This window comes from Cyprinus carpio, chromosome A16, assembly GCF_018340385.1.
Source record: "Cyprinus carpio isolate SPL01 chromosome A16, ASM1834038v1, whole genome shotgun sequence".
In the NCBI taxonomy this organism is placed as follows: Eukaryota; Metazoa; Chordata; class Actinopteri; order Cypriniformes; family Cyprinidae; genus Cyprinus; species Cyprinus carpio.
The window spans coordinates 11,814,903-11,842,196 of record NC_056587.1 but is presented as its reverse complement, the minus strand read 5'-3'; the positions used below and the strand labels follow the sequence as shown (position 1 = coordinate 11,842,196).

Sequence of the window (27,294 nt, the reverse complement as noted above, 5' to 3'; positions counted from 1 at the left end):
TATTTATACATTTTCAAAAGTTTCCTCAATGTAAAATACTAAACCAACTATTAAGTAATTCAGTTGATTAATTAGGCCTAAATACAAAATTGAAAGCAAAATTAGGACACAAAATTGGGACACAAAATTAGATCAAAACTGTTTTGACTGACTAAATGTGACAAATGATATTCAGAATTACCAAATAATATTAGCATAGACATTCATTCATATTCAGATAAATAGATACATTGGTGTGAAACACCTTCTTCACACAGGGCCATGTAGTTTTGGATTTTGTTTTCCCTTAATAATAAAAACCTTCATTTAAAAACTGCATGTTGTGTTTACTTGTGTTACCTTTGACTAATATTTAAATTTGTTTGATGATCTGAAACATTAAAGTGACAAACATGCAAAAAAATAAGAAATCAGGAAGGGGGCCAACAAATTTTCACACCACTGTAGATAGATAGATAGATAGATAGATAGATAGATAGATAGATAGATAGATAGATAGATAGATAGATAGATAGATAGATAGATAGATCATATGTTAAAATACATACTTTAACATTTATCTCAGAGGGGGGCCAGAAGGGACCCCAGCTCCCAATATATAACAATATATACATTTGTGTAATGTTTGCTACACCCCATGTAAACTATGATAACTTGGTAACTATGTAACTAACTTGTAACTATATACTCTAAGGCAACATTTAGAGTGTATACGAGATCTACAAACTGAAGTGTAGGCTATTACAATGAAATGCATTATTCACAATGCATTGCATGTAAAAACAACAACAACAACAACAACAACAACAACAAAAAAACACCTTTTTAGGTTAATCTATAGCTTTCAATCCGCGTGAACGCTGTTGTGAGCGCATGTCTGCTCGCTCCATTCTCTCTATTCCAGAAAGTGTGACGTGAAGGCAATTAGCGCTCAGATTCTCAGAGAGGTCTGGTGAGGGACAGGTGGCGCCCGCTTATCACACGCGCACTCCTGCAAAAAAACACCAGTCTTTATCTGAGGCGAGAGTTTATTGACGTGTCGTCACTTCATTTAAAGCATCGCCGAACAACAATGAATCTGCTCATACTGGCGACTCTTTTCTCAGTGGTTTTGGCCGAAAAATCACCTCGGCTGAAATTCACCGTGATGGGTAAGACTTTATTTTTCTTCAGTAGAATAGTTTCAGTATGCATAGGGATTCTGTGGAGAGTTCTGTTATTTTATTGTTCTCAGTCTCTGATGGTTTTCTGTACTAAAGCAGAAATTGCTAATCTTATTTTCCCCTCGGGAAAACAAAAATGGCTGCGTAATAAGACCTCCAATTCCGATAGGATTTTAAAAAACAGAAAAAGTCAAATCACTATGTTAGTAAATTGAAGCAGGACAAGAATGAGCACTGATTGCTTTACACTGCTGTTTTGAAAACAAAAAAACCGATAGAGACTCCTATGCACGTCATGACTTCACTTTATCACGTATATGTTATATTGATAATGATTAACATACATAAAACTATATATTAGACTACAATTAAAAATACAGTAAACGCAACGCGTTACGAACTGACACTGTATACAAATTAAACAGATAGTGATGGAGCCAACAGATCTCAACTAAACATATCTAACATATCCAAGAACCGAAGATTCATACAAGGATGCTGGAAGGATTTTTGACTGCCTATCCATAGTAACATATCTTTAAGACATGTTAGTGGTGTTGGTCAAGAGCTAGTAGTCTGCCTGGGATGTATGAGTAAACAAGCTCCTAAATCTTCCTGGAGGCTACAGAATGAGTAATTTTCTGAAACGACGCTTTCTAACTAAACTTGTAAATGCATTGAACGAGGTTGCTGATTTTGAACGCAGTTTTCGTGTAGAATACGCTGCAAGTTGGTTTGATTTAAGAAAATAATAGGAGGCAATTCTACAGAGCTGCAATGCAGGTGCGCGAGCTAACGGGAATGATGGCACTGCAGCAACTGATGCATTTCCAAGACTCAGGGCACAACATGCGATCCAAAAAAAAAAAAAAACCCTCGCAGAGAGAATAGCCCATGGAAAATTCCACGAAACGTACCGCTATTATTTATTCCAAACACGTTCACAGTCATGTCGATGCAACCAACATGGGACATGCGATTCACAAATATTTATTTGAAAACATCGACATGTCTCACGGTCATCGCCCTCAGTGTTACGTGATACTACAACCTCCCACGATTACAGATATGAGAAAGCAACGAGAAAGACCAATATGAATCTCCAATGAGGTCTTGACCGCCCACTTCAGCACCATGGACAACGGCGCTTCCCCAAATCCTCAATTCAGCGCACGTCTTCCCTGAAATCACGAAGGATGCGATGGCGAGACAAATAATCCCATAAACTAAAGTGCTGTGTTATGGAAAACGACACCTTCGTATGCAAATAGAAACCGGATCAGACTGGTTTGCAGGCTTTTTCGACCTCGCCAGACCCCGCTTCGAATAGCCAGTTATTAAGATGAAATCTCTAACAGCGCAGACTGAGACAAACACCTGTTGCAACGTGTTGGTTTTATGAAATAATAGCAAATCTCAGCTTTATACAATGTAGTATCAATAATTTATAGTTTTACATAGCTGCTACCCCTGACAACCACATTTGATAGTTTTCTCCATTTAGGTTAAATGAAAAACATCCACGAAAGTGGTTTAGGCATTGGAGTTAAACTTTCAGATCAATTAGATCTCAACGGGTTTTGCTCTAAAACCAATATTTTACAGTGAAAATCAATTCAAAGGCCTTAGATAATATAACATAATATTTAACATACATTTAGTAACTGCATAAGTCCAACAATATGCAAAATGATTTACATAGAACAGGCAGAAGACGAAAATTGACAGTTTTGTTAAAAGAATAGTTCATCTGAGATGTAGATGAGTATGTTTCTTCATCTGAACAGATTTGGAGAAATTTAGCATTACATCACTTGCTCACCAATATTCATAATAGTAAAAAGCTGCATATTTTAATCCATCATTAAGAAATTTGAACTTCAAACCATTGCTTTCGGCTAAAATATGAGTCCTCTATCCATAATGTTGCTTTCTCCAGTGAAAAAAAAAAAAATTGCATAATCTGAATCAGGCTGAAATATGCACATATCAATTGAAAACAGTACAAAACAATTCTAAAGAAATATGCTGGAGGATTTTAATTTGAGAGGAGAACAGGGGATGTACTTTTCAACATTATTATTTTATAATGTTGTTATAAGGACTGGTATTTTGGCAAGAAGTGCCTACATGATGGCTTTGTTTTTTTACAAACATGCAGCTTTTCAATTCACAATTGACTCACTTCAATAACTGATGGACTGGATGACTTATGGATTATTGTGATGTTTTTATCAGCTGTTTTGATGGCACCCAGAGGTGAGCAAGTGATGTAATGTTAAATTTCACCAAATCTGTCTCGATCACAACAACTTATCTACATCTTTAATGGCCTGAGGGTGAGTTATTTCTTTAGCAAATTTAAATTTTTGGGTCAACTATTCCTTTAATGCATACACTGGATGCAACACTGGTTCAAATATTCAGTTAATATTAGCATAGATTTTGGATGCACAGCCTTTCATCTCAACAATAAAAAGCACTGGAAGTATTTAATGCATTTAAATTAGATCATATAAAAAGCCTATTCTTTTGCTATCCTAACTATACATATTTTCATATTTATATATTGCATTTTATTATTTGCATTTGCATAGTTATCCCTGTGACACATTTTTGAATTGCAAATCACCAGTTGAGAACCACTATTTTATTCATGCAATATGTGGATATATACATATAAAGACTGCCAGAAACATTGTTTATACACTGCATTTCTGTCAATTTGTCTGTAGAGTCACCTCGGTTTCGCTTCATGAAACCGGAAAACTACACAACGGTTTACCACCAACAGAAAACTGATGTCCTGTATGTGGGGGGCCAAGGGGTCATCTATAAGCTCACCTTCAGTGATAAAGGAGTGCATGACACACAGGTAGGGGGCTGACACCATAACCTGAAGCCAAAGTAGATCTATCACTGTCCTAAATCCTGACCTAGATAGCTGGTACTCAGCAAGTAGCAAAACTGAGCTAGTATTTATGGAGCAGAACAATGCTTTATAACGGAAGCTCTCTGAAATGATTACTTGTGGTTGCATAAAAGCAAGCATTTCTTGCCATGGAGGGATAGTTATGGTTTCTTATCATTTTAATGTCGCCATAACACTTTATTACCTGTTTCTCACTGTAATCATAGAATATAGCTTTAACGTGGTGAGAATAATTTGTCGGTACATTATTATGTAATTATGATTAGTAATGTTGTTGATGTGCTCACAGATCCATGCGGTAATGGATGAGAATGCAAAAGAGACATGTGTCTCTAAATCACCAATATGGAAGGTAAGAGAAACAATCCGCCAATATTTAGTCAATCAGACCACAAGTTGCCTGTGATTTCAAGCAAATAATAGGATTATCTTAACTCATTTAAGCCTAGTGATTCAGTGCACTCACAAATCTAACCACAAGAAATGACTAGCACAATGTGTTCAGTTCTTTTAAACCATCAGGTTTAGCTGGATTATAATAAACACAGAATTCTGAAACTGACTGTAATCAGAAAATTTGTGAACATGTTTCCCAGATGCTCCTCATTATGCAAGCTGGAGTCTGGCTGGATTCACTGCCCTGGTTCAACATCTACAGAAATAGTCATCCATGATGAGTAGGTCATCACTCAGAGTTGACTGAATGAGGCTATTTTTTAAGGGTAATGGCACAGACAGCCAACTGATGAGTGATGGACTTCTTTAAATATCTAAAAGATGGTGGTTAGGAGTGGTTATGTTGATCATTCTGGAAAACAAAGTTGATTATGTCCACAAAATCCAGTTTAGTATAGAAAAAAGTTAAAAGATAGACCCTCTCCAAGCCCACACTGGATGACATACTGTGTTTAGCAACTATATCTATTTCTGTAATTTATAATATACTGTTTGATGTCTATATATGTTTTGCATTGACACAAATTGTGTCCTTTTATCTTTCTGTAGCAAGAGTGTGATAATTTTATCACAGTAATTGAGAGAGTCGGCGATTCATTTGTGGTCTGTGGGACAAGAGCCGGTGCTCCTAAATGTTGGCTCCTGGTAAGAAGCCTTACCTGCCATTATATATGTGACTATTAGAGTCCTGAAGCAGTTTAAACTCCCATCTGTGAGCAAATCACAAAAATGTTTAAGATGTGTCTTTCTTTGTTATTTTCTACATTTACATTTATGCATTTGGCAGATGCGTTTATCCAAAGCAACTCTTACATTGCATTCAGAGTAAACATTTGATCAATTCTTGCTTTCTTTGCGAATTAAACCCTTGAACTTGGTGTTGCCAGTGCAATGCTCTACTGTTTGAGACACAGGAAGGTCAAATGATCTATTCTGTAATTAAAGAAACAAAATAAAAAAAACATGCACACCGCACCTGCTCACTGCAGACATTTCAAGTTCCTTTAATATCACAACTGTTGTGAAGACACTTATCGAATGCTAGTTGTTTCAATTGCTTTAGCTTTTTCTGTGGATTACAGGAAAAAGCAAAGGAAAATGAGATCTGTTTAACCTGCGAGCTCAGCTGCTTTGACAGAATTCAGCCTATTTATTTAACTGCTTCTGTATTATTGTGCACATTTTCATAATCTTAGTGTGTCTGCCCTGGGTGTGATTTATAACCCATCCATTTAACCACTGTGCTAGGATGAAAACCAGACAGAATGGAAAGCAATACAATAAAAAGATAGTCTGACATCTGGAATGTGGGACACAGCATCTTTTTTGCTAAATAGTGGCCTGATTTCTCAAAGTGCTGCAGTGTCTATGCTGTTATTTTTATATTATTTTTAATAAAAAGCTTGTGAAGTACTGAATAATCACATCATCTCTCTCACCCAGGTAAATGACAGTGTACTGACGGACATGCCGGAGGAAACAGCAGCGTCTAACATCTTGGCACCTTTCCCCTCTCAGCGCTCCATCAGCCTATCAGCAGGTAGAGAGAGGGGAGAGAAATGGTGAAAGGAAAAGAAAAAAAAAAGGAGAAGGATATAAACCTAGAAAGATGAGAATGTTATTTGTTCACATTTTCTTTCATCTTGATAGGTACAGTGCATCAGAATGTAATGTAACTTTTAATGGATTTTAATCTCTGACCTGACGACCCTCAGAGAACAGAGATCAAGGTGTTATAAACAAAGCATTATATTGTAAATGTAGAGTGTATCGGATGAAATAACAGCACAACTTCCAAAAAGAACAACAATCCCTGTAGTATATGATAAAGAGAGCTCTCACCCGTCTCTTCTCATTCTAAATGTCAAATACAAAATTGAGTAGTTTATATGCTACGTGTGGTTAGCAGAGCTGAAAGGTCAACATTGATTCTGACTGAAATTGCATGTCTCAATGTCTCTTCTGTCAGTCAGAAGGAAGTAGAAGCAGCACTCGCATGAAATTTCTTTGTGTGTGCGTTCACAGCCCTCTATTTTAGTTTGAGTATCAAAGTATTGCAAACATGTCTAAATTTGAATCAAAGTTTAAGGGAATCTTTGATTTGACAGAACTGTAGTCACAGAGGTTTGGTTGATGGATATACAGTACTTCTCTCTCTCGCTCTCTCTCTCCTCTTTTAGATGGGAATCTGTACTCTGCTTTGTCAGCGGTTGCAGGACAGACCGGCTCTATCCGCCGCACATATGGCTCCAAAAAGCAGCTGAAGACAGAAAATAAATGGTTACAGAGTGAGCTGAGAGTTGTTATCTATACTGCGTTAGCAGTTTGGAGATTTTCTTGAAGGACTGAGCATATATATCACTTATTCCAGTGATGGCAAACCTGAATTTTCAGCAGTCATTACTCCAGTCTTCAGTGTCACATGAGCCTTCAGAAATCATTTTAATAAGCTGATTTGGTGCATTTCTTATAAGAAACATTTCTTACATTTTAACATGAACATTTTTGTGGAAACTGTAATACATTTTCTCAGGATTCTTTGATGAATAGAAAGTTTAAAAACAGCATATTTTATTTTTTATTTTTGGTGATAATGTAAATGTCTTTACTATCACTTTTGATTAATTTAATAACTAAAATTATTACAAATTCTAAAAAGTCCAACATTTTTAATTGTATTGTATGGAATGTATATAAATTATGAATATAAATATAAATTATTTTATTTACATTTTTTTCTAGTAGTCCAACCCCAGTCTTATATCATTCAAACAGAGCAGTACTGATAGCAGCACCACATACAGTATATTTTACTTATTAAAATGTCTGCATATTAAACTGCAATAGGAAAAAGCATTTTAAACATAAAAAAATGTTTACATAACCAATGTAAAGGTTGAAAGACTGATGCTTTTAAATACAACTTAAAGTTTAAGCCTATGAAAATAATAAATCTGCTCTCACCCTCTCTCTCTCTCTCAGATCCCCAGTTTGCTGGAGCCGCTGTGATACCATACACAGAGAAACTCAAAGATGAGATCTATTTCTTCTTCAGTGAGGTCAACAGTACAACCAGTCTAGATGAAGAGCCATACAGGGCTCGCATAGGACGAGTCTGCATGGTAACAAGCTTTTATTCATTCTTGCTTCATATACACTGCTGTGAGGACACTAAGTTTCTGATAACCTTTGCATCTGTGGCTCAGGTTGATGAGGGAGGGCTTCAGAATGTGCTGCCAAACTCCTGGACTACGTTCCTGAAGGCACGTGTGATGTGTGGGAAAGCTGGAACTCCTGTACAGTACAACAACTTCAAGCAGGCTTTCGTTCTGACCTCTTCTTACCGCACTGGATTGATATACGGCATCTTCTCCAATGCTTGGTAAGCAGATGTGAAGTCTAAAAGTGAGTGGGAAGACATTTAACATCAGGCTGCTGAAATAATGCCTCCAGCAAGACTACATTATACACCGAAAAAATCATCCCTATAGATTTTTACTCAAAACATTGACAAAAACATTGTCAGTTGTGTTTACTTTAATCTTACTTTTTATAAAAGTATATACAAATATTGGTACCATATTGATCAATATTATAATTTTTTTAATTCATTAGTATTGGTTCGATATTGTATATTTACTGCATGTTTAGTGCACTGCATGTTTAGTGCACGCTCATTTTTACATTAACACTTAATAACATTACATTAGTAAATGTAATCTTTAGCAGATCTCTGAATGAATATACATTTTTCATACTGTTCATTATAATGTTGGGGATCCTAAAAACACTTGAAGCATTTGAAACCAGTTTTATATTTAGTGTTTTATTTATTTATTTATTTATATAAATAAAATATAGTAAAAATAAAGTATAGTAAATAGTAAAAAATAATTATAAGTAAAAAAAATATATATATTTTTTTTTATTTGTATTGGCCCAAATTTTAATGTCTGTGCAGTGCATCGCTACTGTACTTGACTCATTACATTTATCTGTACTTGATTAAAAGGAAAAGTTCACACAAAAATGAAAATTTACCATTCAAGATGTAGATGAGTTTGTTTATTTATCGGAACAGATTTTGAGAAACTTAGCATTACATTACTTGCTCACCAGTGAATCCTCTGCAGTGAATGGGTGCCATCAGAATGAGCCTCCAAACAGCTGATAAAAACATCACAAAATATCATAAGTAATCTACAAGCTGATCAAATGTCTTTTCATGCAAAAAGCTACATGTTTGTAAAAAAACGAATTCATCATTCACTTTTGGCCAAAATATGAGTCCATAATCCATAATAACGCTTACAGAAATTGTCATGAATTATTCCTTTAAGATCCATTTCCACATTTATGTCTTTTACAGGAACACCACTGTAGTGTGTGCATACTCCATTGAAGAGATTGACCAAGCCTTTTCTACATCCAAACTGAAGGGTTACAACTCACCTTTATCAACTCCCCGTCCTGGAACGGTACAACACACTGAACCATTAACCAGTCAAGGGCAACATTATGTGCCAACAGACAGTCATATTGTTATACATACAGTATGATTACATTCTAAACATTTATTAAATTAATTTAGACTCTATCTACAAAACTTAATTTGCATGCCTCACCTTTATCCAGTGTGCTTTTAGGAATAACACTTCCGCTCATAACCAGAAGATCCTGACTGTGATCAAGGATCACCCTGAGATTGAGAACATGATCAACCCGGTCGACGAAGCTCCTTTGGACTTGCCAGTTCAAGACCACTTCACACATATTGTGGCAGACACAGTCTGGGCTGTCAATGATGAACACTACAGCATCATTTATCTAGGCACAGGTACTGTGAATTGCAAAGAAATGTGCTTTAAAACAGCATTAAAATAGTGTATTTTTGGGAGCTAAACCAATAATGGAATTTTGATTACAGACATAATAATATTCTATTCTATTTTGCCTAAATAAATAAAGAATAAAACATTGAAAACTAAAATCATCAGAATTTAGGCCTCACGACATACAGTATAGAAAATGTATATTCTTTTTGAGATTTGCTAAAGATTACATTTTACAGTGTTATTAAATGATTACTGTTTTTAAAGATAAACTTTAAGTGAGCTTGCAAAGGTAATCTAAATGTAAAAATAGAGGAAATGAGCAGCACTATTAAATATCCATTATTATATATTATATGGATATAATGGATTATATTATATGATAATGAGAGATACTGATAAATTAGAAAAAAAATTCTCTAACAAATCTCCTAACAAATATTCAATATGGCACCAATATCTTGCACCCCATTTCTCATTGTATTATTGTTTTTGTCTTTTCCAATGCTACTTTTTCCTGTGTCTCCAGAGAAGGGAAAGGTCCTGAAGGTGCTCCATACCATTGAAGGAGCCTTTATCATAGCACAGTACTCTTTATTCCATGATGATAGTCCCATCATCAACATGGCCATTGACTCTAAAAAGGTAGAGACCCACATTTTAAAGAAGCTAACTCACATTAAAACAGGACAATTTTAGCCTGCAGTGGTAGGACATATTATTCCATTGCAATCTAATTATTTTTAGATTTGAATCACTCATTTTACTTTATAATGAGAAAGTAATTTAAAGGCTGTTCACACAGATATTTAAAATAGTGTTTGATAGGAGCCAGATGGCACCTTTCACCCCTGTATTCTGCTTTGTGCCAGGGTCATCTCTATATTGGCACAGAGCTTGAAGTGCAGCGCATCCCCCTGGCTGATTGTGGTCGTTATGGAGCCAGCTGCCATGAATGCATCCTTTCACGAGATCCATATTGTGCATGGGATGTGTACAAGAAGAAATGTACTGCAATCCCAGCAGACTACATCATTACCACTGGGTACATTTGGACTCACAAATATCCCAAAACAATAATGCATTACTGTTTTTCCTGTTGAAGTAACCTAAGTTTCATATTTTTCTGTTCTCCTTATTTAAAAATCAGAACTCTTGTTCAGACCCTTGACCACTCCAATGCCTCGGTCTGTGGCTATGTTACAGGTAGGTTGCTCAAAAAGACTTCTAAAGGTGCAGTTTTCTGGTTGTATCTCTGAACACTTTATAGCACTGAAGTATTTGAAATATTTCCAAACTGTTTCAGATTCTTCTTCTTCCCAAATTCCCATTGAAACCCAGTTTTGCATTGATTCATTATACAGTGGGGATAGAAAAGAATAATCCTTCTTTAAAATGATCACATTTTGTTGCTTTGCAGCCTGAAATTATTTTTTTGTTTTATCCAGCTGTATTTACTCAGTGCAGCTTTACATAGACATAACACCATGTCAGAAAAAAACAAAAAACAGAATCACTGAGCTGGAAAAAGGATCGCTCCCTCCTAAAAATGACATGTAAACTCAGTCAGGTATAGCTAATAACCTTCTCAATGGCACACAAAGCCATTTGACTTTCAACTGTGATTAGCTGTGATCATTTTGATTAGCTCAGCATGAAAACAGCTTTCCTGGAGCATTTCAGTCCTTGGTAGTGCAACTGAAGCAAACAATCAACTATGGGTGGCAAAAAACCACGGGTAAAAAGATCTCTGGGAGAAAGTTGTGGACAGGCACAAGTCAGGAGATGGATAAAAAAAAAAATTGCAAAGGCTTTATCAATGCCTAGAAGCACAGTAAAGTCTATTATTAAGAAGTGGAAGGTATTTGGTACAACACAGACCCTTCCTGGATTAGAATGTCGCTCCAAACTGGATGAAAGAGTCAGGAGGAAACTGATCGGAGAAGCTACCAAGAGCAACTCTGAAGCAGTTGAGAGAATTTATGACAAAGGGTGGTCATTGTGTGCATGTGACAACATCACAAATTCTCCACAAATGTGGCTTGTATGGGAGGGTTGCAAGAAAAAAAGCCACTCCACAAGAACATGCAGTCACGAAATGCACCTTGAAGATTCTGAGACAGATAAAACTAAAATTGAATTATTTGGCCTCCACACCAAACAATATGTATGGTAGAAATCCAATACAGCTCACCATCCACATAACAGCATTCCTGCAGTAAAGTATGGAGGTTGTAATATCCTGTTATGGGGTGTTTCTCTGCAAGAGGGACTGGAGCATGTCAGGATAGAAGAAAAAATGGATGGGGCAAAATACTGTCAAATTCTTGAGGAAAATCTGCTGTCCTCTGCCAGAGAGTTGTCAATGGGAAGAAGGTTTACCTTCCAACATGACAACGGCCCAAAGCACACAGCAAAACTGAGCACACAGTGGTTGAAGAAGAAAAAGGTGAATGTCCTTGGATGGCCTAGTCAGAGCCCATACTTAAACGCCACTGAAAATCTGTGAAACGACTTTAAGTCTGCAGTTCACAAACCATCACCATCACATTTAACTGAAGTTGAGCAGTTCTGCAAAGAAGAGTGGGCAAATATTGCAGAGTCTAGATGTACAAACTCCCAACAGACTAAAGGCTGTAATTAAAGCAAAAGGTGGTTCAACAAAATACTGACACAAGGGGGTGATCCTTTTTCCAACTCTGTGATTGTTTTTTTTCTTTCTGACATGTCGGTGTTATATCTTTCACTTGGAATGTTATAAGTTGCTCTGAGTCAATACAGCTTGATAAAACAAAAACTATATATATATATATATATATAATATATACTGTGTACAATTAATAAAGAGTTTTACATTGTTACAATAAAACTGTATTTTAAATAAATGCTGTTCTTTTAAACTTTCTATTAATGGGCAAATTAGAATGTTTTCTGAAGGATCATGTGACACTGAATAAGTTACAATTAAAATATGTTAAATAGAACATTACATTATTTTAAAATGTAAAGGTATTTTACAATATTACTGTTTATTAGAAATTTAATCTCGGTGAGCATAAGAGACTTCTTCTAAAAAATCGTACTTAACCCAAATTTTGAACAGTAGTGTATATATAAAATAAAAATATTTTTATTCAAAATGATTTCATCACTAAAATATTTCCTGTCATCCTGGGCTACAGCTCCTAAGCCACGTAGTACCATCCCCAAACAAGTTTTAGTGGATAAAGATGGACCCATCCTGCTACCATGTCCCGTGCATTCCTATCATGCCACTTACCGCTGGGAAAAAGACAACTGCATCAAGCAATATCCTTGCACCATCTCCGGTTCCTCCTGTGTGCTGGCGCCCACCCCTGACCTGCCCCTGAAGGAGGGCGTGTTCCGCTGCATGGTGGAGGAGAGCGGCCTGCAACAGGAGGTGGTGTCCTACAAGCTGGTGTTCAACGGTGGGCCCCTCTCCTCCTCGCTAGCCTCCACCCTGGGGTCGGCTCTGCTGCTGGCTGCCGCAGCACACTGGCTCCTGTAGATCCAATGAATCCTGGGGGCTCAAAAGGAAACAAGTTTAATTCTAAGGTCAGCAGAGCATGAGTCCCTAGGCTGCTCCAACTAAACTGCAGGGGAGCAGCTGGTCTCTTTTAAACTGTGTTTCTTATTTCTTATTCAGAGCAATCACAAGTTTATTCTTTTCTTTGAAGGGCCAAGAAAATGCCTGAAATTGTCTCATTTTGCAAAATGCTCTATCATACCAGACTCCAGTGTTATGTATGACATGAACTTGTGTAAGTGAACTATTTCATGCTATAAGCCTGAAAGCATTTAGACTTATATACTGTATATTAAATATCTAATACATTACTCGTATTTGTACTGCATAATACATTGCTTGCAAAATGTTAGTGCCATCATTTAGATGTTTCAGAGGACTGCTTTGCCAACTACACTCAGACATGAAATCCAGATCAGTTCTTTAACTTGGTCAGTTTTCTTAGTAACACCACTTTTCAGTAAGGTTCAGTTACATTAGTTAAGAATAGGGTATCTTGAACTAACTATGAACAGTTTTTACAGCATTTAGTAACCTAGGTTAATTTACTATTTTTTAATATATAATATACTATTGTTTGTTCTCAATTCATGTTTGTTCATAATATATTAACTAATGTTCATTTAGACAGACTGCACATTATAAAGGTCAAAAAAGACAACAACAGAAAAACAGCTTTACTAAGTCACAGCAGACCATTTTTGCAATTTTTCAGATTATTGTGGTTTACGCTCCCAGACATTTTTAGCCATGGTGAGTTTGGCTGTTTCTTTATTTAAACAACTTGAGATGATAAAATGTATTAATAAATTAACATTTTAATTATTTAATTTATACTGTTAATTTTTAGTTCATATACCTAATGACTTAACAAAATTGAACCTTATTTTAAAGTGTTTTTTCTGTTTCGTTGGTATATAGAATTGCTGAGTTACAGATGTGTTAGATGTGCGAGTACATGCTGAAACATTAATATACTGTTATAAATCCTTCAAATTTCCATTGTGTGCCATTAGAACAGCTTTGAAGCCTTAAAACAAGGATGGGTCCCTTTTAAGCTATAAGGGTCACATCCTAAGCACAACTTGCAAACTGAGCAGAACCTGCAGAATCTGCTGGCTTTATCTTTCCATTGAGTCATTCCGACCTGACGCAGAAGGTTATTTCAGCACGACTTCAGGAGTACACACAGCTGATTTGTTTGCTCCTGTTTAGCAAGTTTGAAATCACTTATCAACAACAATTAAAAATGTAAACTGAAAAACAAATCCATACAAAACTGACACAGATTTGAATGCTTTTGCTCAGTGGGTGGACAGGAAGAATAACCAGAATCCTTCAGAATCAGTTTATCTCAATACATCAATGTGTTTAACAAACAGGCGTATAAACTCTTTTGTATTTTTTGTGTGTGTTTTTTTTGTTCTTGTGGAGCATTTTTTAATTTTTTGTTTTTATAAATTTTGTTTTTGTGCATGTAACATGGAGTTGCATTTTGTAGTCGCAGTGTACAGAGGCTTAATTATAATGTTTTAATTGTAATGCACTGCTTATGCTGTTCTTCACCATTGCTGCCTATGGGAATGGAAAGTATTCCTGATGGATCTAAACAGTCATCCAGTACTAAGGTGTTCAGAGTGTAAATCTGTCACCATTTTTTTTTTCATAAGATTTCATTTGATCATGGCTTCAGCTGATAAAACTTTATAGTGGTTATCTTATACACATTACATAAAGGAACAAGATGCTCATACAGGAACATTCTAGCACACTTCTAATCGTTATCTGCACCCCTAACACACACCCCACCACATTTCTTTTTTTTCTCTCTTTCTCTCTCTCTCAGAGCAACTGACCCCAAATGCCAATTTTGTCTTTAACCTTGTTCTTTCCTCGCAATATTTTGTGAGTATTATGAACAAATTGATCACTAATTAACCAGAAGTGCATTGTATTTCAGATGATGGATGTTGTGACTTTGTTTTGTATTTGGTTATGTAGTTATGTCTTGTGTTGTTTCTTGCTCTGCTGGTGACATAATCTGCCAATCCTAAACTAAAAGGAGACGTTTTTGTTTTTTATTTCCATATGAATCTCTGAGTCATAAATGAAAGCCATGTAAATAGCCCAGGGACTGACTGCAGTGTTGCTTTATGCATTACTGCATTACCTATTTATGCTAGTGTGTGCTAACCTTCTGTTTGCATGCTGAATGCCACAGCACTGTCTCCCTCTCTGTGTACTCGTACCTCTGTCTCTTGGCCTAATGTGCTACAATGCACTAAATGAAGGAATGTTGCAGTGCCAAACCGATGTTGTCTCATTTTCATCAAAGAGCTTTTCTAACTTTTCCACTGTGTTTTGAAGCCAAATGTTTACCTTTCTGACACACATATATCTATACATACTGACACATGCACACACTCTAAAATACTTCAGGCAGTGTAAGTGACACAGGGTCCTGTGTCAGTAAACAACTGTTACATGTTTAGTTTTTATTAGTTTTTTTACTCTGTAACTGGTGTTGCAAAGGTAATTTGCATTTTTATTTTCTGTCTGTTATTTGCTATGCCCCGTTTTTTTTTTTTTTTTTTTTTGCCCGAGGCAGGGAGTGTTTTCTCATGTAGGTACACTCAGCATGGTCTACTGTTTAAAAGCATCTTGCAGTTGTGTAAGCTTGCACTTAATAATTAATATTTATAACTGGTTACCAAAAGTCATAGCAGTTTTTTTCTAAAGGGACTGAAGACATTGTAAAATACAGAAACATTGAATTATACATTAAATGTTTCCCTGAAAATGTGCATTAAAATAAATAAAAAATCTACTGTATTTTATTTTGTATTGTTCATCAAAGTTATATATATATACTATTTTAACATGTATGTGGTACAAAATGATGTTGTGCAGTTTGTGTTTAAATGTTGCCTTTCAAGTCAACATGTTTAAACATTAGGGAACATGCAAAAACATGCATTTTTGAATAGAAATTATTACTAAAGGAGTTTAAATAAAGACAAAAAATGCACCAATGATCTGTGAAAGCGTACATTAAAAAGCTGTAATATGGCACAAAATTAGGCTACACAATAAAGAAGCATCTCCATGAGGGAATTTAGACAAAAAGGTTATTCTATGGTGTTGTAAAGTGTTTTTTTTTTTGATGTTTTTTGGAAAGGCAAAGAGTGCAGTACTTGTAGTGACTTCCAGATTTTCAAAGGAACAGTTCACCCAAAATTAAATTTCTGCTATAATTTATTAAAGGGATAGATCAACAAAATATTTAATCTGTTACACATTTAAATTTTTATATTTAGATTTCTTCTTAAAACACACACACACACACACACACACACACACACAAACACACACACACACACTAGAAAGCTGGCAAACTAACAGTTTTGGTTACCTTAATTTGATTTCCATTGTATAGACCAGGAGTAGGCAACGTCGGTCTTGGAGTGCCGATGTCCTTCAGAGTTTAGCCCCAACCCTGAAAAAAACCTAACTTGTCTGTAGCCTTATTAATCCTGAAGACCTTGATTAGCTTGTTCAGGTGTGTTTGAGGGTTAGAGCTAAACTCTGCAGGACATCGGCACTCCAGGACCGACGTTGGTATACAAACACTTCTCACACATTTCTCCAAATATCTTGTGTTCCACAGAAGAAGAAAAAAAGAAGTTAGACAGTTTTGGAATAACATGAGGGTGTGTAAATGATGACAGAACTTTTATTTTTGGGTGAACTACCCTTTTAAACCTCATGTTGTACCAAACTGTTGAGAGATGCTGAGAGAAGAACCAAACTTCCATATAGCCTACGTCTAAACTTAATTGGTTGAAGAAGGAAATCATACAGGTTTGGAACGACATGAGGGTGAGTAAATGATGACAGAATTTCCATTGTTGGGTGAACTATGCCTTAAGTGAGATTTTTTTCCCCCAAAACAGCTGTCCTTTTTCACTTAACACAGCTGAATAACTAAACCATTACGGGGCGGAACTTCACCGTTTACAGTTTTAGCACAGACAGCCCAACCAGGCACAGACTTGAAGGTAGGAACTCATTGAAAGCTGATGTGCTCGAACTTCCCCTGAACATTTTTGTCGATACACCTAAAGTGTCCACTGCGGGAACGTCTGGACCAGCTTTATGAGAGTCGACTTACAAGGATTGAAAACTAGTTTTTTTTTTTTTTTTTCCAGATCGACAGAGGTGAGCATTAATATATATATTTATATATACTGTATTATAAAAAGGAGCAGGCTATGCTTTACATGTTTTGTTTTTGATATATCTGCCTTCTGGAAAATTAACTAACGTTACCGACTATAAATCCATTGGTGCGTATGTAGCTAACAGTCGCTAACTAAAATCCACCTGTTTGTATTAGCTACGCGTGTGTTTGCTTGTCTTTAAAAACGTTTATCATAATAATTAATCTAATCTTAAAGACTCGTGTACTAACGGAAACAACTTTATAAACACCGTTTTATCCCTCCTCGTCGATTTTCTCCCTCCTGCTCGTTTTTATTTAGCACAGTATTTATTCTAGTGTCAGTGCGATATAACCTACCCACCCAAACGTTGAGTAGTGAATTTTCGCGAGCTTGACATCCCCAAATACCTCCAAATACTTGTTGACTGCTGAAGGACTCTTGAACAGGTGTGCTTTCTTCATCCAGTTCAAACAGGCTTTGTGTTTACCTGAGAACGAAGCTCAGTAGTTTAGGCAGGGGAGAGTGGGGACGGTTGAAACAGTTTTTGCATTTCTTTCCGTTTCTCTGAGACGCTTTGTATTGGAAAGCCAAAATGTCAGTACATTAAAGCCACATCTGTCAGTTACCCACCTACACTGCTGTAACGTGAACATATGATAATATACATACAATTTATAGCACCATAACAGGGGACGGTTGCAATATTCACTAATATGTAATTAAAATAATTCTTAAATATCATTTTGCAATTTCTTTTTCTTTTTGTTTTTTTTATCTGTGCACAGATAGGGTGTTCAATAAGTTAAACTGGCTGTATAAAAACAAAGAATAGTAAATGGGGGGATTTTTTTCTTTCTTCTAGAAACAGTAACACCGTTTTGGTTAATTATTACAATACATTTGAACTACAAAATATTAATTAAATCAAAATCAAGACACTAAAATTTAATTCTGTTAAACTTCTGTGAAAGTTTACTGAACTGGGTTGCATAAATATAGCCACTATATAAAGAAAGTTTGACTAAGTAGCAGTTAACCAAGTGATCATTCTTACTTTTCAGATTTAAATTAAACAAATCTACCATTATTTATTAAACTGACTTTTTAAGTAAGTGTGTGTGTGTGTGTGTGGTGTGTGTTGTGTGTGTGTGGGTGTGTGTGGGGGGGGGGGGGGACAAACAGAGGGGGAGAAAGAAGGAAATAAGTCCACATTAGACTCTAAATATATTTTTATTTTTTTTTTCAAAAAGGCCAGATACCTGACTATTTAAAGGGGTTATTTATTAATCCATAAAATGCCATTTTTGTAATGTTATGGTAGGCTTTCACATCAATGTTGTGATAAGGGACAGCATGTTGGGACAGTTCCACTTCCAACAATGTTTCAATTGTCCCTATAGATAAAACTTCTTATACTAGCTTGACACAAGATCTTTGACACATGCCAGCTATGTCTTTACAATGCTTCAAGCAAACAGCTTAGACAGTATGACAAAAAAATCTGATCATTAAAAAAATTTTTTTAAAAAAAATTACTTCTTTATCATGAAAATTATTTTTTGAAGAAGGAATGATCACATGTGGCTGCTTTCTTCCAGGAAGGATAAGGGGCTAATTGAGCATGTGCAGTATTAACTGTAGCTCATTCCTGATTGAAGAAATAAGCCATGTTTCAACTGCCCCTTGCTGCAACCATGTCCACTTTCCCCTAAATTATAAACAGAAAGATTGTTAGATAAAAAAGAAGAAAATCCTGCTATGCCAATGAAACATTGAATCACTTAACAGAACTTGGCAAGGAACTTTGTTTTTATTTTTTCTTTACTTTAAAAATCTTGCTATGCCGATGAAACATTGAATCACTTATTAGAATTCGGCAAGGAATCTTTTTTTCTGGTAAGGAAGTAAAGACAACAATGAAGGGTCTGTTCTAGAGGGCAGAGCTACTTTAGGTTAATAATTTCCTTTTTCTGTCCTTGTCAGAAATATTGATTTGTGCATTGTCACATGGCAAACAGGTGTTTTATTATTACTGTGCATAAGCATTGCACTCTCATTAGGACTCAAGACATTTTGACTGACTAATCACTCTTTCCGACAGATGAAGTTGGAAGGTTTATTGTGGATCGCTGCTTCTTCCACAAACCCAGACTTTGAAAAACTACAGGTTCTCATGTAAAAGGTAAAATATATATATTTTTAATTTGTGGCATGCAATATGATTTTTTATAGTGTAATGAAATAGTAGAAAATAAAGTCTATAACTATAACTATTAAAGGGGTCATATGATGTGATTTCAAGTTTTCCTTTCTCTTTGGAGTGTTACAAGCTCATGATCTGTAAAGTTGCAAAGACTAAAGTCTCAAACCCAAAGAGATATTCTTTATAAAAGTTAAGAGTCAACCACGCCGAAATAAAACGCCTAGTTTAAACGCCCTCACATGTCTATGTCACAATGTGGGAAGATTTGCATAATGCCGCATAATGTTCACGCAAAGAAAGAAGGCGTAACTTTTATTTTTGCTGTTGCCACCGCTGCCATGTTGTGGAGACACTGTGTGTTTCATTGAAGTGAAACTACTTTGTTTGGCACTTCTGACTCACAGTCTGTAAGTAGGTTTTCATATTTAAAGGATTTGTCACTGATGATTCAAATGTGAGTTTTGAGCAGTGTAGAGTAGCGCTTGTTGTTTGTTGTTTCTTCAATCACAAAATCAGACATGGTTTTATGTTTATGCAGCGTGATACGCAACGCAATGCGTAAAAAAACAGTATAAGTCATTATAATCAGTAATTATGTCCCCACTGGATGCAACAAATGCCTTGTTTGTAATGGGTTTTATTGCTTTTGTCTTGTCGCGCTGGGACACGGCATCACAGTATGTTAAGGAGCATAACATTTCCATGTTGAGGAATTGAGGAATTCAGCCAATCACAACACACTAGATAGCTGGCCAATCAAAGTACACCTCGCTTTTTTTAGAACGATAAGCTTTTTAAAAATCGACGTGTTTCAGAAAGGCCGGGCGTAGAGGAGCAAGAATAATGTATATTATGTGGAAAATAATGTGTTTTTTGAATCTTAAACCACAAGCACATTGCATTACACAAAATACACAAAATAACGTTCTTTTTAGCAACGTCATATGACCCCTTTAAACAGGATGTTTGCCATATTTTTATATTCGCATAGCAACATTAGGATTGATTTTGAGATATGCTCACATTTTCAAAAGTCAACATTAGACATTGTTGCACACAAAGTGTATTGTGAGAACATTTTTCCAACAGCTGAAAACGGACACTATGACTGATTCACGACCGAATCAAACCATTTATTGTCTGCCAACTTCTTTCTCATTTCCTCATTGTCAGCCATGCTTACATAGCTATTACATATATAATTATACTGTAGTTATAATAATTTCTTATCCTTTCCAGTGAACACGGCATATTTAAGTGAATTCTGAGCTTGATTTGCTTGCTGCACCATGTCCATGTCATTAAGCATCCTTATTATTCTAACATAAATTAAAATGCTGAAACTGAAAGGTTGGGTTGCTAATGACTGAAATATTTTTCCACATCCTCTGTTTCAGATCTAAGCAAAGCCCGTGAGAATGTTTGTTTCAATGGCTATTCTTCTCAGCCTCCAGGCAGTTGTACACATTAAACCAGCTAAAGCCAAGCTGCCCTGTACAATAACATCTGATAAGCGTTCAGCAGACTGTAAAGGTCTACGGCTGGACCATGTGCCTATAACAAATCTGCCTGCCTCTCTGGAAGAGCTTGACCTGTCTTTCAATACCATACAGGTCATCAGCAAACAAGATTTTTTCAAACTTAGTCATCTGCGAGTCCTCAATCTCAATTACAACAACATCACTCTGATTGTGGATGATGCCTTTCAGGGAAACATTTTTTTGGAGAATCTAAACTTATTTAATAACTCTCTGACAGAAATTCCATTTAAAGCTCTTGAGCCGCTGAAAAATTTGAAGGTTTTAGAAATGTCCAATAATTTGTACACTCAAGCATCTCTGGATGCTTCTTTTTTGAAGTTCACCGAGTTAAAAGTGCTGTCCATTGGTGGATCCCTGGTCAGTATTTTGGGAAGCCATGACATTTATGTGTTGAAGAACATCTCATTGGACAAGTTTGCTATTAAAACTGGCTCTGGCTTTAAAAAATATGAACCTGGGTATTTCAGCTACCTTAACACAAAAAACTTGTGGCTCGATGTAGCGTTTGACAAAAAACCAGATATACTTCCTATGATATTGAAAGATCTGGCAAATAAGACTTTTGATGTGTTACGTTTCCGAAACCTTTTTGAATTTCAGTACTATACTGATAAACAGGATATTTTTTATGGCCTGCGGTATGTAAACACTCAACTCCTAACCTTCTATCGAGGTAAATTCAATGAGGAAGTTATGAGAATGGCTCTGGTAAATGTGGAAATCAGTTCGATCAAAGGCCTGGAACTGCTGTTTATCGACTTTGCTCGTTCACAGAATAGAACACAGGGATCCAGTGTGACGAAATTGACCTTGGAAAAGCTGGTGCTCTCGTAAGTTATATTAACTTATATATTTATCTATGTTGATTTAAAAATGCTCAAATATTTATCCTAATATAAGTTTTGGTTTTTTTTTTGTTTTTTTAAATGTATGCAAGATAAAAAAACAATTGTTTATTTCAGCATCTGAAAACCAGATCCTTGTTAGAACCCTTTCCATTTTTCCTAAAAAAAAAAAAAAAAAAAAAACGGGATCAAATTACGTTTGTTGTTTTTAACATTACATTGAAATAAAATACTCTACTAAGACACTAAGTGTTTTTTGCTTTTTTAGTGAATGAAAAACATGTAGCTTTTCAGCCTATATATAGGCTGAAAAGTCTTTAAAAGTTAAAAACTTATTTTGCAAGAAATTCTTAACCTTTATTTAACCAGGAAAACCTCTCTGATAATAAAAATCTATTTCACAGGAGTGTCCTGGCCAAAATAGGTGGCAATACAATTAGTTTAATCACAAATTTACAAACCAAAAACAGACCAAGAACACTTAAAACAATTAAATATCATCTTCCATTTGTTGAATAAATGTTTTAAAAATGATCCAAAGACAGCAAATTTTGTAAGATTTCAGTTAAACTGATGTGCTGCATACATAAATGCCTTCTTACCCAGTTCAGTTCGAACAAGAGGAACAGAGAGAGTATAACAATTTTGAGAATGAAGGAAATATTTCTCAACATTTTTTCCTTTGTATAAAACAACAAAGATATGGAGACATCATCCCCAAGATGGCTTTATGAATGATTAAATATCATGCATTTTTCCTCTGATAGACAAAGAAGGCCAAGCTACTCTGTTATACAAAGTACAATGATGAGTAGAAGGTTTACAATCTAATAATGAATCTTAAGAGTGCCATGATAAATAGCATCTAAAGAAAGTTTTAAATAATGATCTAATCATTTGGTAGTGGAATTGCATTTATTTTATTGTATTTATATATATTATATTTATATTTATTATTATATTATTCCCACAACTGTCAAATTGACTACAAAAACACAAACAGCATTATTAAGGTATGCTTTAAGCATATTAAGCATTATCTTTGTGTTGTCACAGAACTTCTTGTACAGCAAGTGGTGCAACTACAAACTCTTCTTTGCCCAACAATTATTATATTTATTTCTTAAAAGTACAAAAATAATTATTAATGGAGCCATCAAGGAATCAGAATCATTAAGAGGAATTAGAACAGGAATGACTACATTTTTTATGATTCTCATTTCTATGTATAAATCAGTATGTATTTTTCTTCAAAGAATTCTCATCTTTTTAATTGTTTTGATCTTGCTGTTTTGTTCTACAGGGACATCAGTAATCCTGATATAATGCGCTTCGACTGGAGCTTTACCTGGCTTAATCATGTCCGCCATTTCATTGTATGGAATGTGAACTTCAACAGCGTGCCATGCGATTCGTGGCAGGAGATGAAAAGTGTTGAGCTTCTGGACATCTCTAACAACCAGCTTAGGGACAGTTATATTTATAACCCACTATGTGACACTACAAACACACTGAACAAGCTTGAAACCTTCAATGTTAGCCGTAATCAACTTACCAGCCTCAGTGACTTGGCATCTCTGACCAAAGAATTTGTCAAGCTGACTACAATTGATATGAGCCACAACCAGCTGCAATATATGGGAAATCATGTCTGTTACTGGAGACAGACCATTACCAAAGTAATCGCACATCATAATATTCTGACAAGCGACAGTTTTAAGTGCCTTCCCACTTCTGTAAGCTTCCTCGATCTTTCATACAGCAGCCTTGACCAGCTTGACATGGACTATTTTAATAAGGCATCCAATCTGACCGAGCTCCTCCTAAGTGGAAACAAGATCAAGTTCATCCCTTCCGGCTGGAGGAATCCATACTTGAGGACGCTCGCTTTAGATGGAAACTCCTTTGGACTTGTTAGCATGACTTCTTTTAAGGACATGCCTAGCCTACGTGTCCTGACCGCAGGCAACAACCCTTACCACTGTATCTGTGATCTCTATACCTTCATACAGGAAACCACAAACAAGGGCATGGTGAGCATCACAGACTGGCCAGACAACTACAAGTGTTACCATCCCGAGCACCTTCTCAACACAATGGTATCACAATACTTCCCTGGTCATTTAACCTGTAATATTACACTCATTATCATCATCTCTGTGTCAGCAACGGCGGTCGTTGTCTTTGGTCTCATGCTTCTGTGCTACATCTTTCACGTGCCATGGTACATCAAAGCTACATACCAAATCATCAGAGCCAAGTACAGGGCCCATAAAGAAGGTTCAGGTCAAGATGTGGACTACACCTTTCATGCTTTCATCTCTTACAGTCACGTGGACGCAGACTGGGTTCGAAACCAGCTGCTCCCTTGTTTAGAGAATTCTAAGCCTCCTTACCGCCTCTGCATCCATGAAAGAGACTTCACTCCAGGGAAGTGGATCATTGACAACATCATTGAGAACATTGAAGGTAGTCGCAAGGTGCGTCCACACACATTTATGTTATTCAAAGATGCCTAGAAACATGCAATGTCAGCGTTCTTGAAATTGTTGGAATAAGGATTATCCAAAATCACAAAAGTGTAGTTTGCATGTAAAAATCTAAGCAAATCAAATCAAATTATAGAAACCTATTTCCATCTCAGAGTAAAAAAAAATAAAACTTTCATTATATATTTCAGAATAGCAACAATATTTTCCATAACGATGACTTCATATTTCACAGTTGCAACATCATATACTACCAAGTTTAGGTAGTTAGGATTTTTTAAATGTTTTTGAAAAAGTCTCTTATGTTCACAAAGGCTGTATTTATTTGATAAAAATCAATACATATTGGGAAATATTATTAACATTTTAAATAACTGATTCATATTTTATTAAGTTTTTCGTGTGATGGCAATGCTGAATTTTCAGAAGTCATTACTCCAGTCTTCAGTGTCACATGGTTTTTCATAAATAATTAAAATATGCTTTTATAATATGAGTTGATGCTCATAAAACATTTTTTATTATCATTGATGGTAAAAACAATTGTACTGTTCAATATTTTTGTGGAAACTGTGATTTTTCCCCCCAAAGGATATGTTGATGAATAGAAAGAAGTTATTTTAAATAGAAATTCCTTTAAAAAAAAATCGAACTGTGTACACTGTGACGCAAAATGACTATTACAACATATCTGACACTTGTAACTTTATATCACACAATGTAACTTTATGTTGTTGCAAGTGCAGCTTTATATTCTTAACTTTGTATTACACAATGTGACTTGATTTCTTATTGTAAATTTCTCACAATTACCTTATTTTATTTTATTTAATCTGAGGTGGAAATGAGCTTTCATATGAAATAACCCCAAAACATAAATTAGAGAGCAAATAAATCAACAAAAATTTGGAAGAAAAATCCAAAGTGCTGGAACATGTTATAAATTCCCAAACAGCAGCCTAACATGTTTTCTTGTTATTGGTAATCTTCGTGTTGTCACGGAACTTTGTGAACAGTGAGTGGTGCAACTACGAGCTCTACTTCGCCCAACAACGGGCCATTGGCAAGACATTCAGTGATGTCATCCTGATTCTGAAGGAGCCCATAGATCCCACATCTCTTCCAAGTAAATACTGCAAGCTCAAGAAGATGCTCAATACCAAAACCTACCTAGAGTGGCCCCAGCAGCCCACAGAACAGAGCTTTTTCTGGGTCCAGCTGAGGAGTGTTCTGGGCAAACCAAACATAACAAGACAGCGTACGGCCAGCCGGCATAGCCGCCTGTCTTCAATGAGGTCTGTCTCTATGATTGAACTGCCACAGGACCAGAGTTCTGCAGATACTAAAGGTACAGATGAAGATGGCCACCAAATCAATGATCAGCCTTGTAACAGATGTCAGCAAACTTTAAGAGAACTTGCTTGAAGGACATAAATAATATATCAGTGGCAGAGATGACCAGACAGAACATTTTCCCGACATTCAAAATATGATATGCATTATGGTAACTGATCTGCAATGATGTTAAGCTAAGAATCGTTTAAACCGGTTTGTCTGACTCATCGGTTGCAGAAAGACTGTAAAAAAAATCATTCTGACTCATATGTTCAGTCAGTAAGCAAAACAAACAGGTCTAGACAGTCATTTACTGCCCTACAACAACACATGCTCACTCTGACAATCAATAGAGTTCTATTTACTTTAGTATGCAAGTATATATACTTATCTTAATTGGGGTAGTGAACTGCAATACTGTTCCCCCACCTTATGCCAGTATGTAATTGTGTCATTAAATAATGTCTTAATATATTTTAATGAAAATATTTAACATTTAAAACAGATTTTATACATCAGTTTTCTTTGCCAGACTCTTAAATGTCTCTATTTTTTAACACATAAATGTATTTTGTATCTGTGAATTTGTGATTAAAAATGTGATACCTTCTTTTTTCCATCTATTTACATGGAAGGATTAAAACATAATGGTGATGTCAGGACTATGAATAGACAGAGAAACAGATGTGCTTGATTGATTTCTGGGGAGAAAATCATTATATGATGAAGTTGTCATGGTTACCACATAAAATAGTATCATTCTTGTAAAAAAAAAAAAAAAAAATTAGCACCATGCACAGTCTTATATTCCTCTTTAAAAATATATCTTATTAATGATATTAATGGCTGGCCCCACAATGCTTTATCTCAAGGCAGTTTGAATATCATTTCACTGTCATTCCATTATTCTTTATGATCTGGATTAAGCATAACCTGTTCCCCTCACTTCAAGATTGATATCCCCACAGCTAACTTCACGTTCAACTCCAGTAATGATGTTTTTATGTCTGTTCTATCTAGTTGTAAATTGTGAATCATAAAATTTATTTTACTGAACAGAAGGATTCTTGCAAATAAACAAGAAGCTATGACGCATCATGTTATCCGATTTGCAGCCTTGTTATAGTTTTACTTTCTCACGTTATTTTTTTTTCTGTGTGGAAACATTCAGAGTGCTAATAAATGTGGCGGATGTTTAGTCATCACTATTTTGTGTGTGTTGGTGTGGGTGGTACTACAGTTTGTGTTAATATTTTGAAGTAGTTTTTATTTTTATATTTTCTGCTTGTGCTTTACTTTTAGTAATTTTGTTGTTTTTGTAATTTTATTAAGTTTTTTTTTTCTTTTTAATGTCTATGTATATAGTTTTGATTAATTTTTATTTATAGTTTTAGTTCATTTAGTTTTAGTTATGTTAGTACTTCAGGTTAAGCAATGAAAATGAAAAATGTAGCCTTGGCAACTAGCTGAAATAAAATAATTTAAGGTTTATTTATATTTAAATGTATTTTAGTTAATGTTTCTTTTGCTTCAAGTAATGGAAATGTTTTTTGTTTTAATTTTAATTAACAATAATAACCCTGAAACAATTAAAAAAAAATTCCATAAACAAATACAATTTTGCAATGTCATTAATAGATTAATTCTAGTCACATTTATTACTGTGAGAATGAAACCAACAAACCACAAACATCCCCCACGCCACCTCATTCCTTTAGCCTGACACAG

The 27,294-nt window shown here is 35.4% G+C and overlaps 2 protein-coding genes across 4 annotated transcripts; both read left to right on the top strand.

The window, feature by feature from the left end:
• Positions 1–932: 932 nt before the first annotated feature.
• LOC109056406 (semaphorin-7A-like) lies at positions 933–14,326 on the top strand. The gene is made up of 14 exons (XM_042772665.1): positions 933–1,151; positions 3,899–4,038; positions 4,385–4,447; positions 5,101–5,196; positions 5,995–6,091; positions 6,732–6,839; positions 7,534–7,673; positions 7,758–7,933; positions 8,921–9,029; positions 9,187–9,388; positions 9,913–10,028; positions 10,256–10,428; positions 10,534–10,589; positions 12,566–14,326. The coding sequence occupies exons 1-14, from the start codon at positions 1,073–1,075 to the stop codon at positions 12,910–12,912; spliced, it is 1,902 nt and encodes a 633-aa protein (XP_042628599.1). The 5' UTR covers positions 933–1,072; the 3' UTR covers positions 12,913–14,326.
• Positions 14,327–16,574: 2,248 nt separating this feature from the next.
• Positions 16,575–26,768, top strand: tlr18 (toll-like receptor 18). 3 transcript variants are annotated; one of them, XM_042772664.1, is made up of 6 exons: positions 16,575–16,988; positions 17,055–17,148; positions 19,255–19,335; positions 20,754–21,727; positions 23,046–24,222; positions 25,213–26,768. In XM_042772664.1, the coding sequence occupies exons 4-6, from the start codon at positions 20,775–20,777 to the stop codon at positions 25,654–25,656; spliced, it is 2,574 nt and encodes an 857-aa protein (XP_042628598.1). In that variant the 5' UTR covers positions 16,575–16,988; positions 17,055–17,148; positions 19,255–19,335; positions 20,754–20,774; the 3' UTR covers positions 25,657–26,768. The 3 variants fall into 3 exon arrangements, with proteins under 3 accessions (XP_042628598.1, XP_042628596.1, XP_042628595.1); XM_042772662.1 differs by lacking the exon at positions 17,055–17,148; XM_042772661.1 differs by having other exon boundaries at positions 16,575–17,148.
• Positions 26,769–27,294: the final 526 nt, after the last annotated feature.

Coding starts and splice junctions, on each gene's coding strand:
- LOC109056406 (XM_042772665.1), top strand. CDS start 1,073: ATGAATCTGCTCATACTGGCGACTCTTTTCTCAGTGGTTTTGGCCGAA. Junction 7,674..7,757: donor GCATAGGACGAGTCTGCATG/GTAACAAGCTTT, acceptor TCTGTGGCTCAG/GTTGATGAGGGAGGGCTTCA. Junction 7,934..8,920: donor GGCATCTTCTCCAATGCTTG/GTAAGCAGATGT, acceptor TGTCTTTTACAG/GAACACCACTGTAGTGTGTG.
- tlr18 (XM_042772662.1), top strand. CDS start 20,775: ATGTTTGTTTCAATGGCTATTCTTCTCAGCCTCCAGGCAGTTGTACAC. Junction 21,728..23,045: donor TTGGAAAAGCTGGTGCTCTC/GTAAGTTATATT, acceptor TTTGTTCTACAG/GGACATCAGTAATCCTGATA. Junction 24,223..25,212: donor ACATTGAAGGTAGTCGCAAG/GTGCGTCCACAC, acceptor TTCTTGTTATTG/GTAATCTTCGTGTTGTCACG.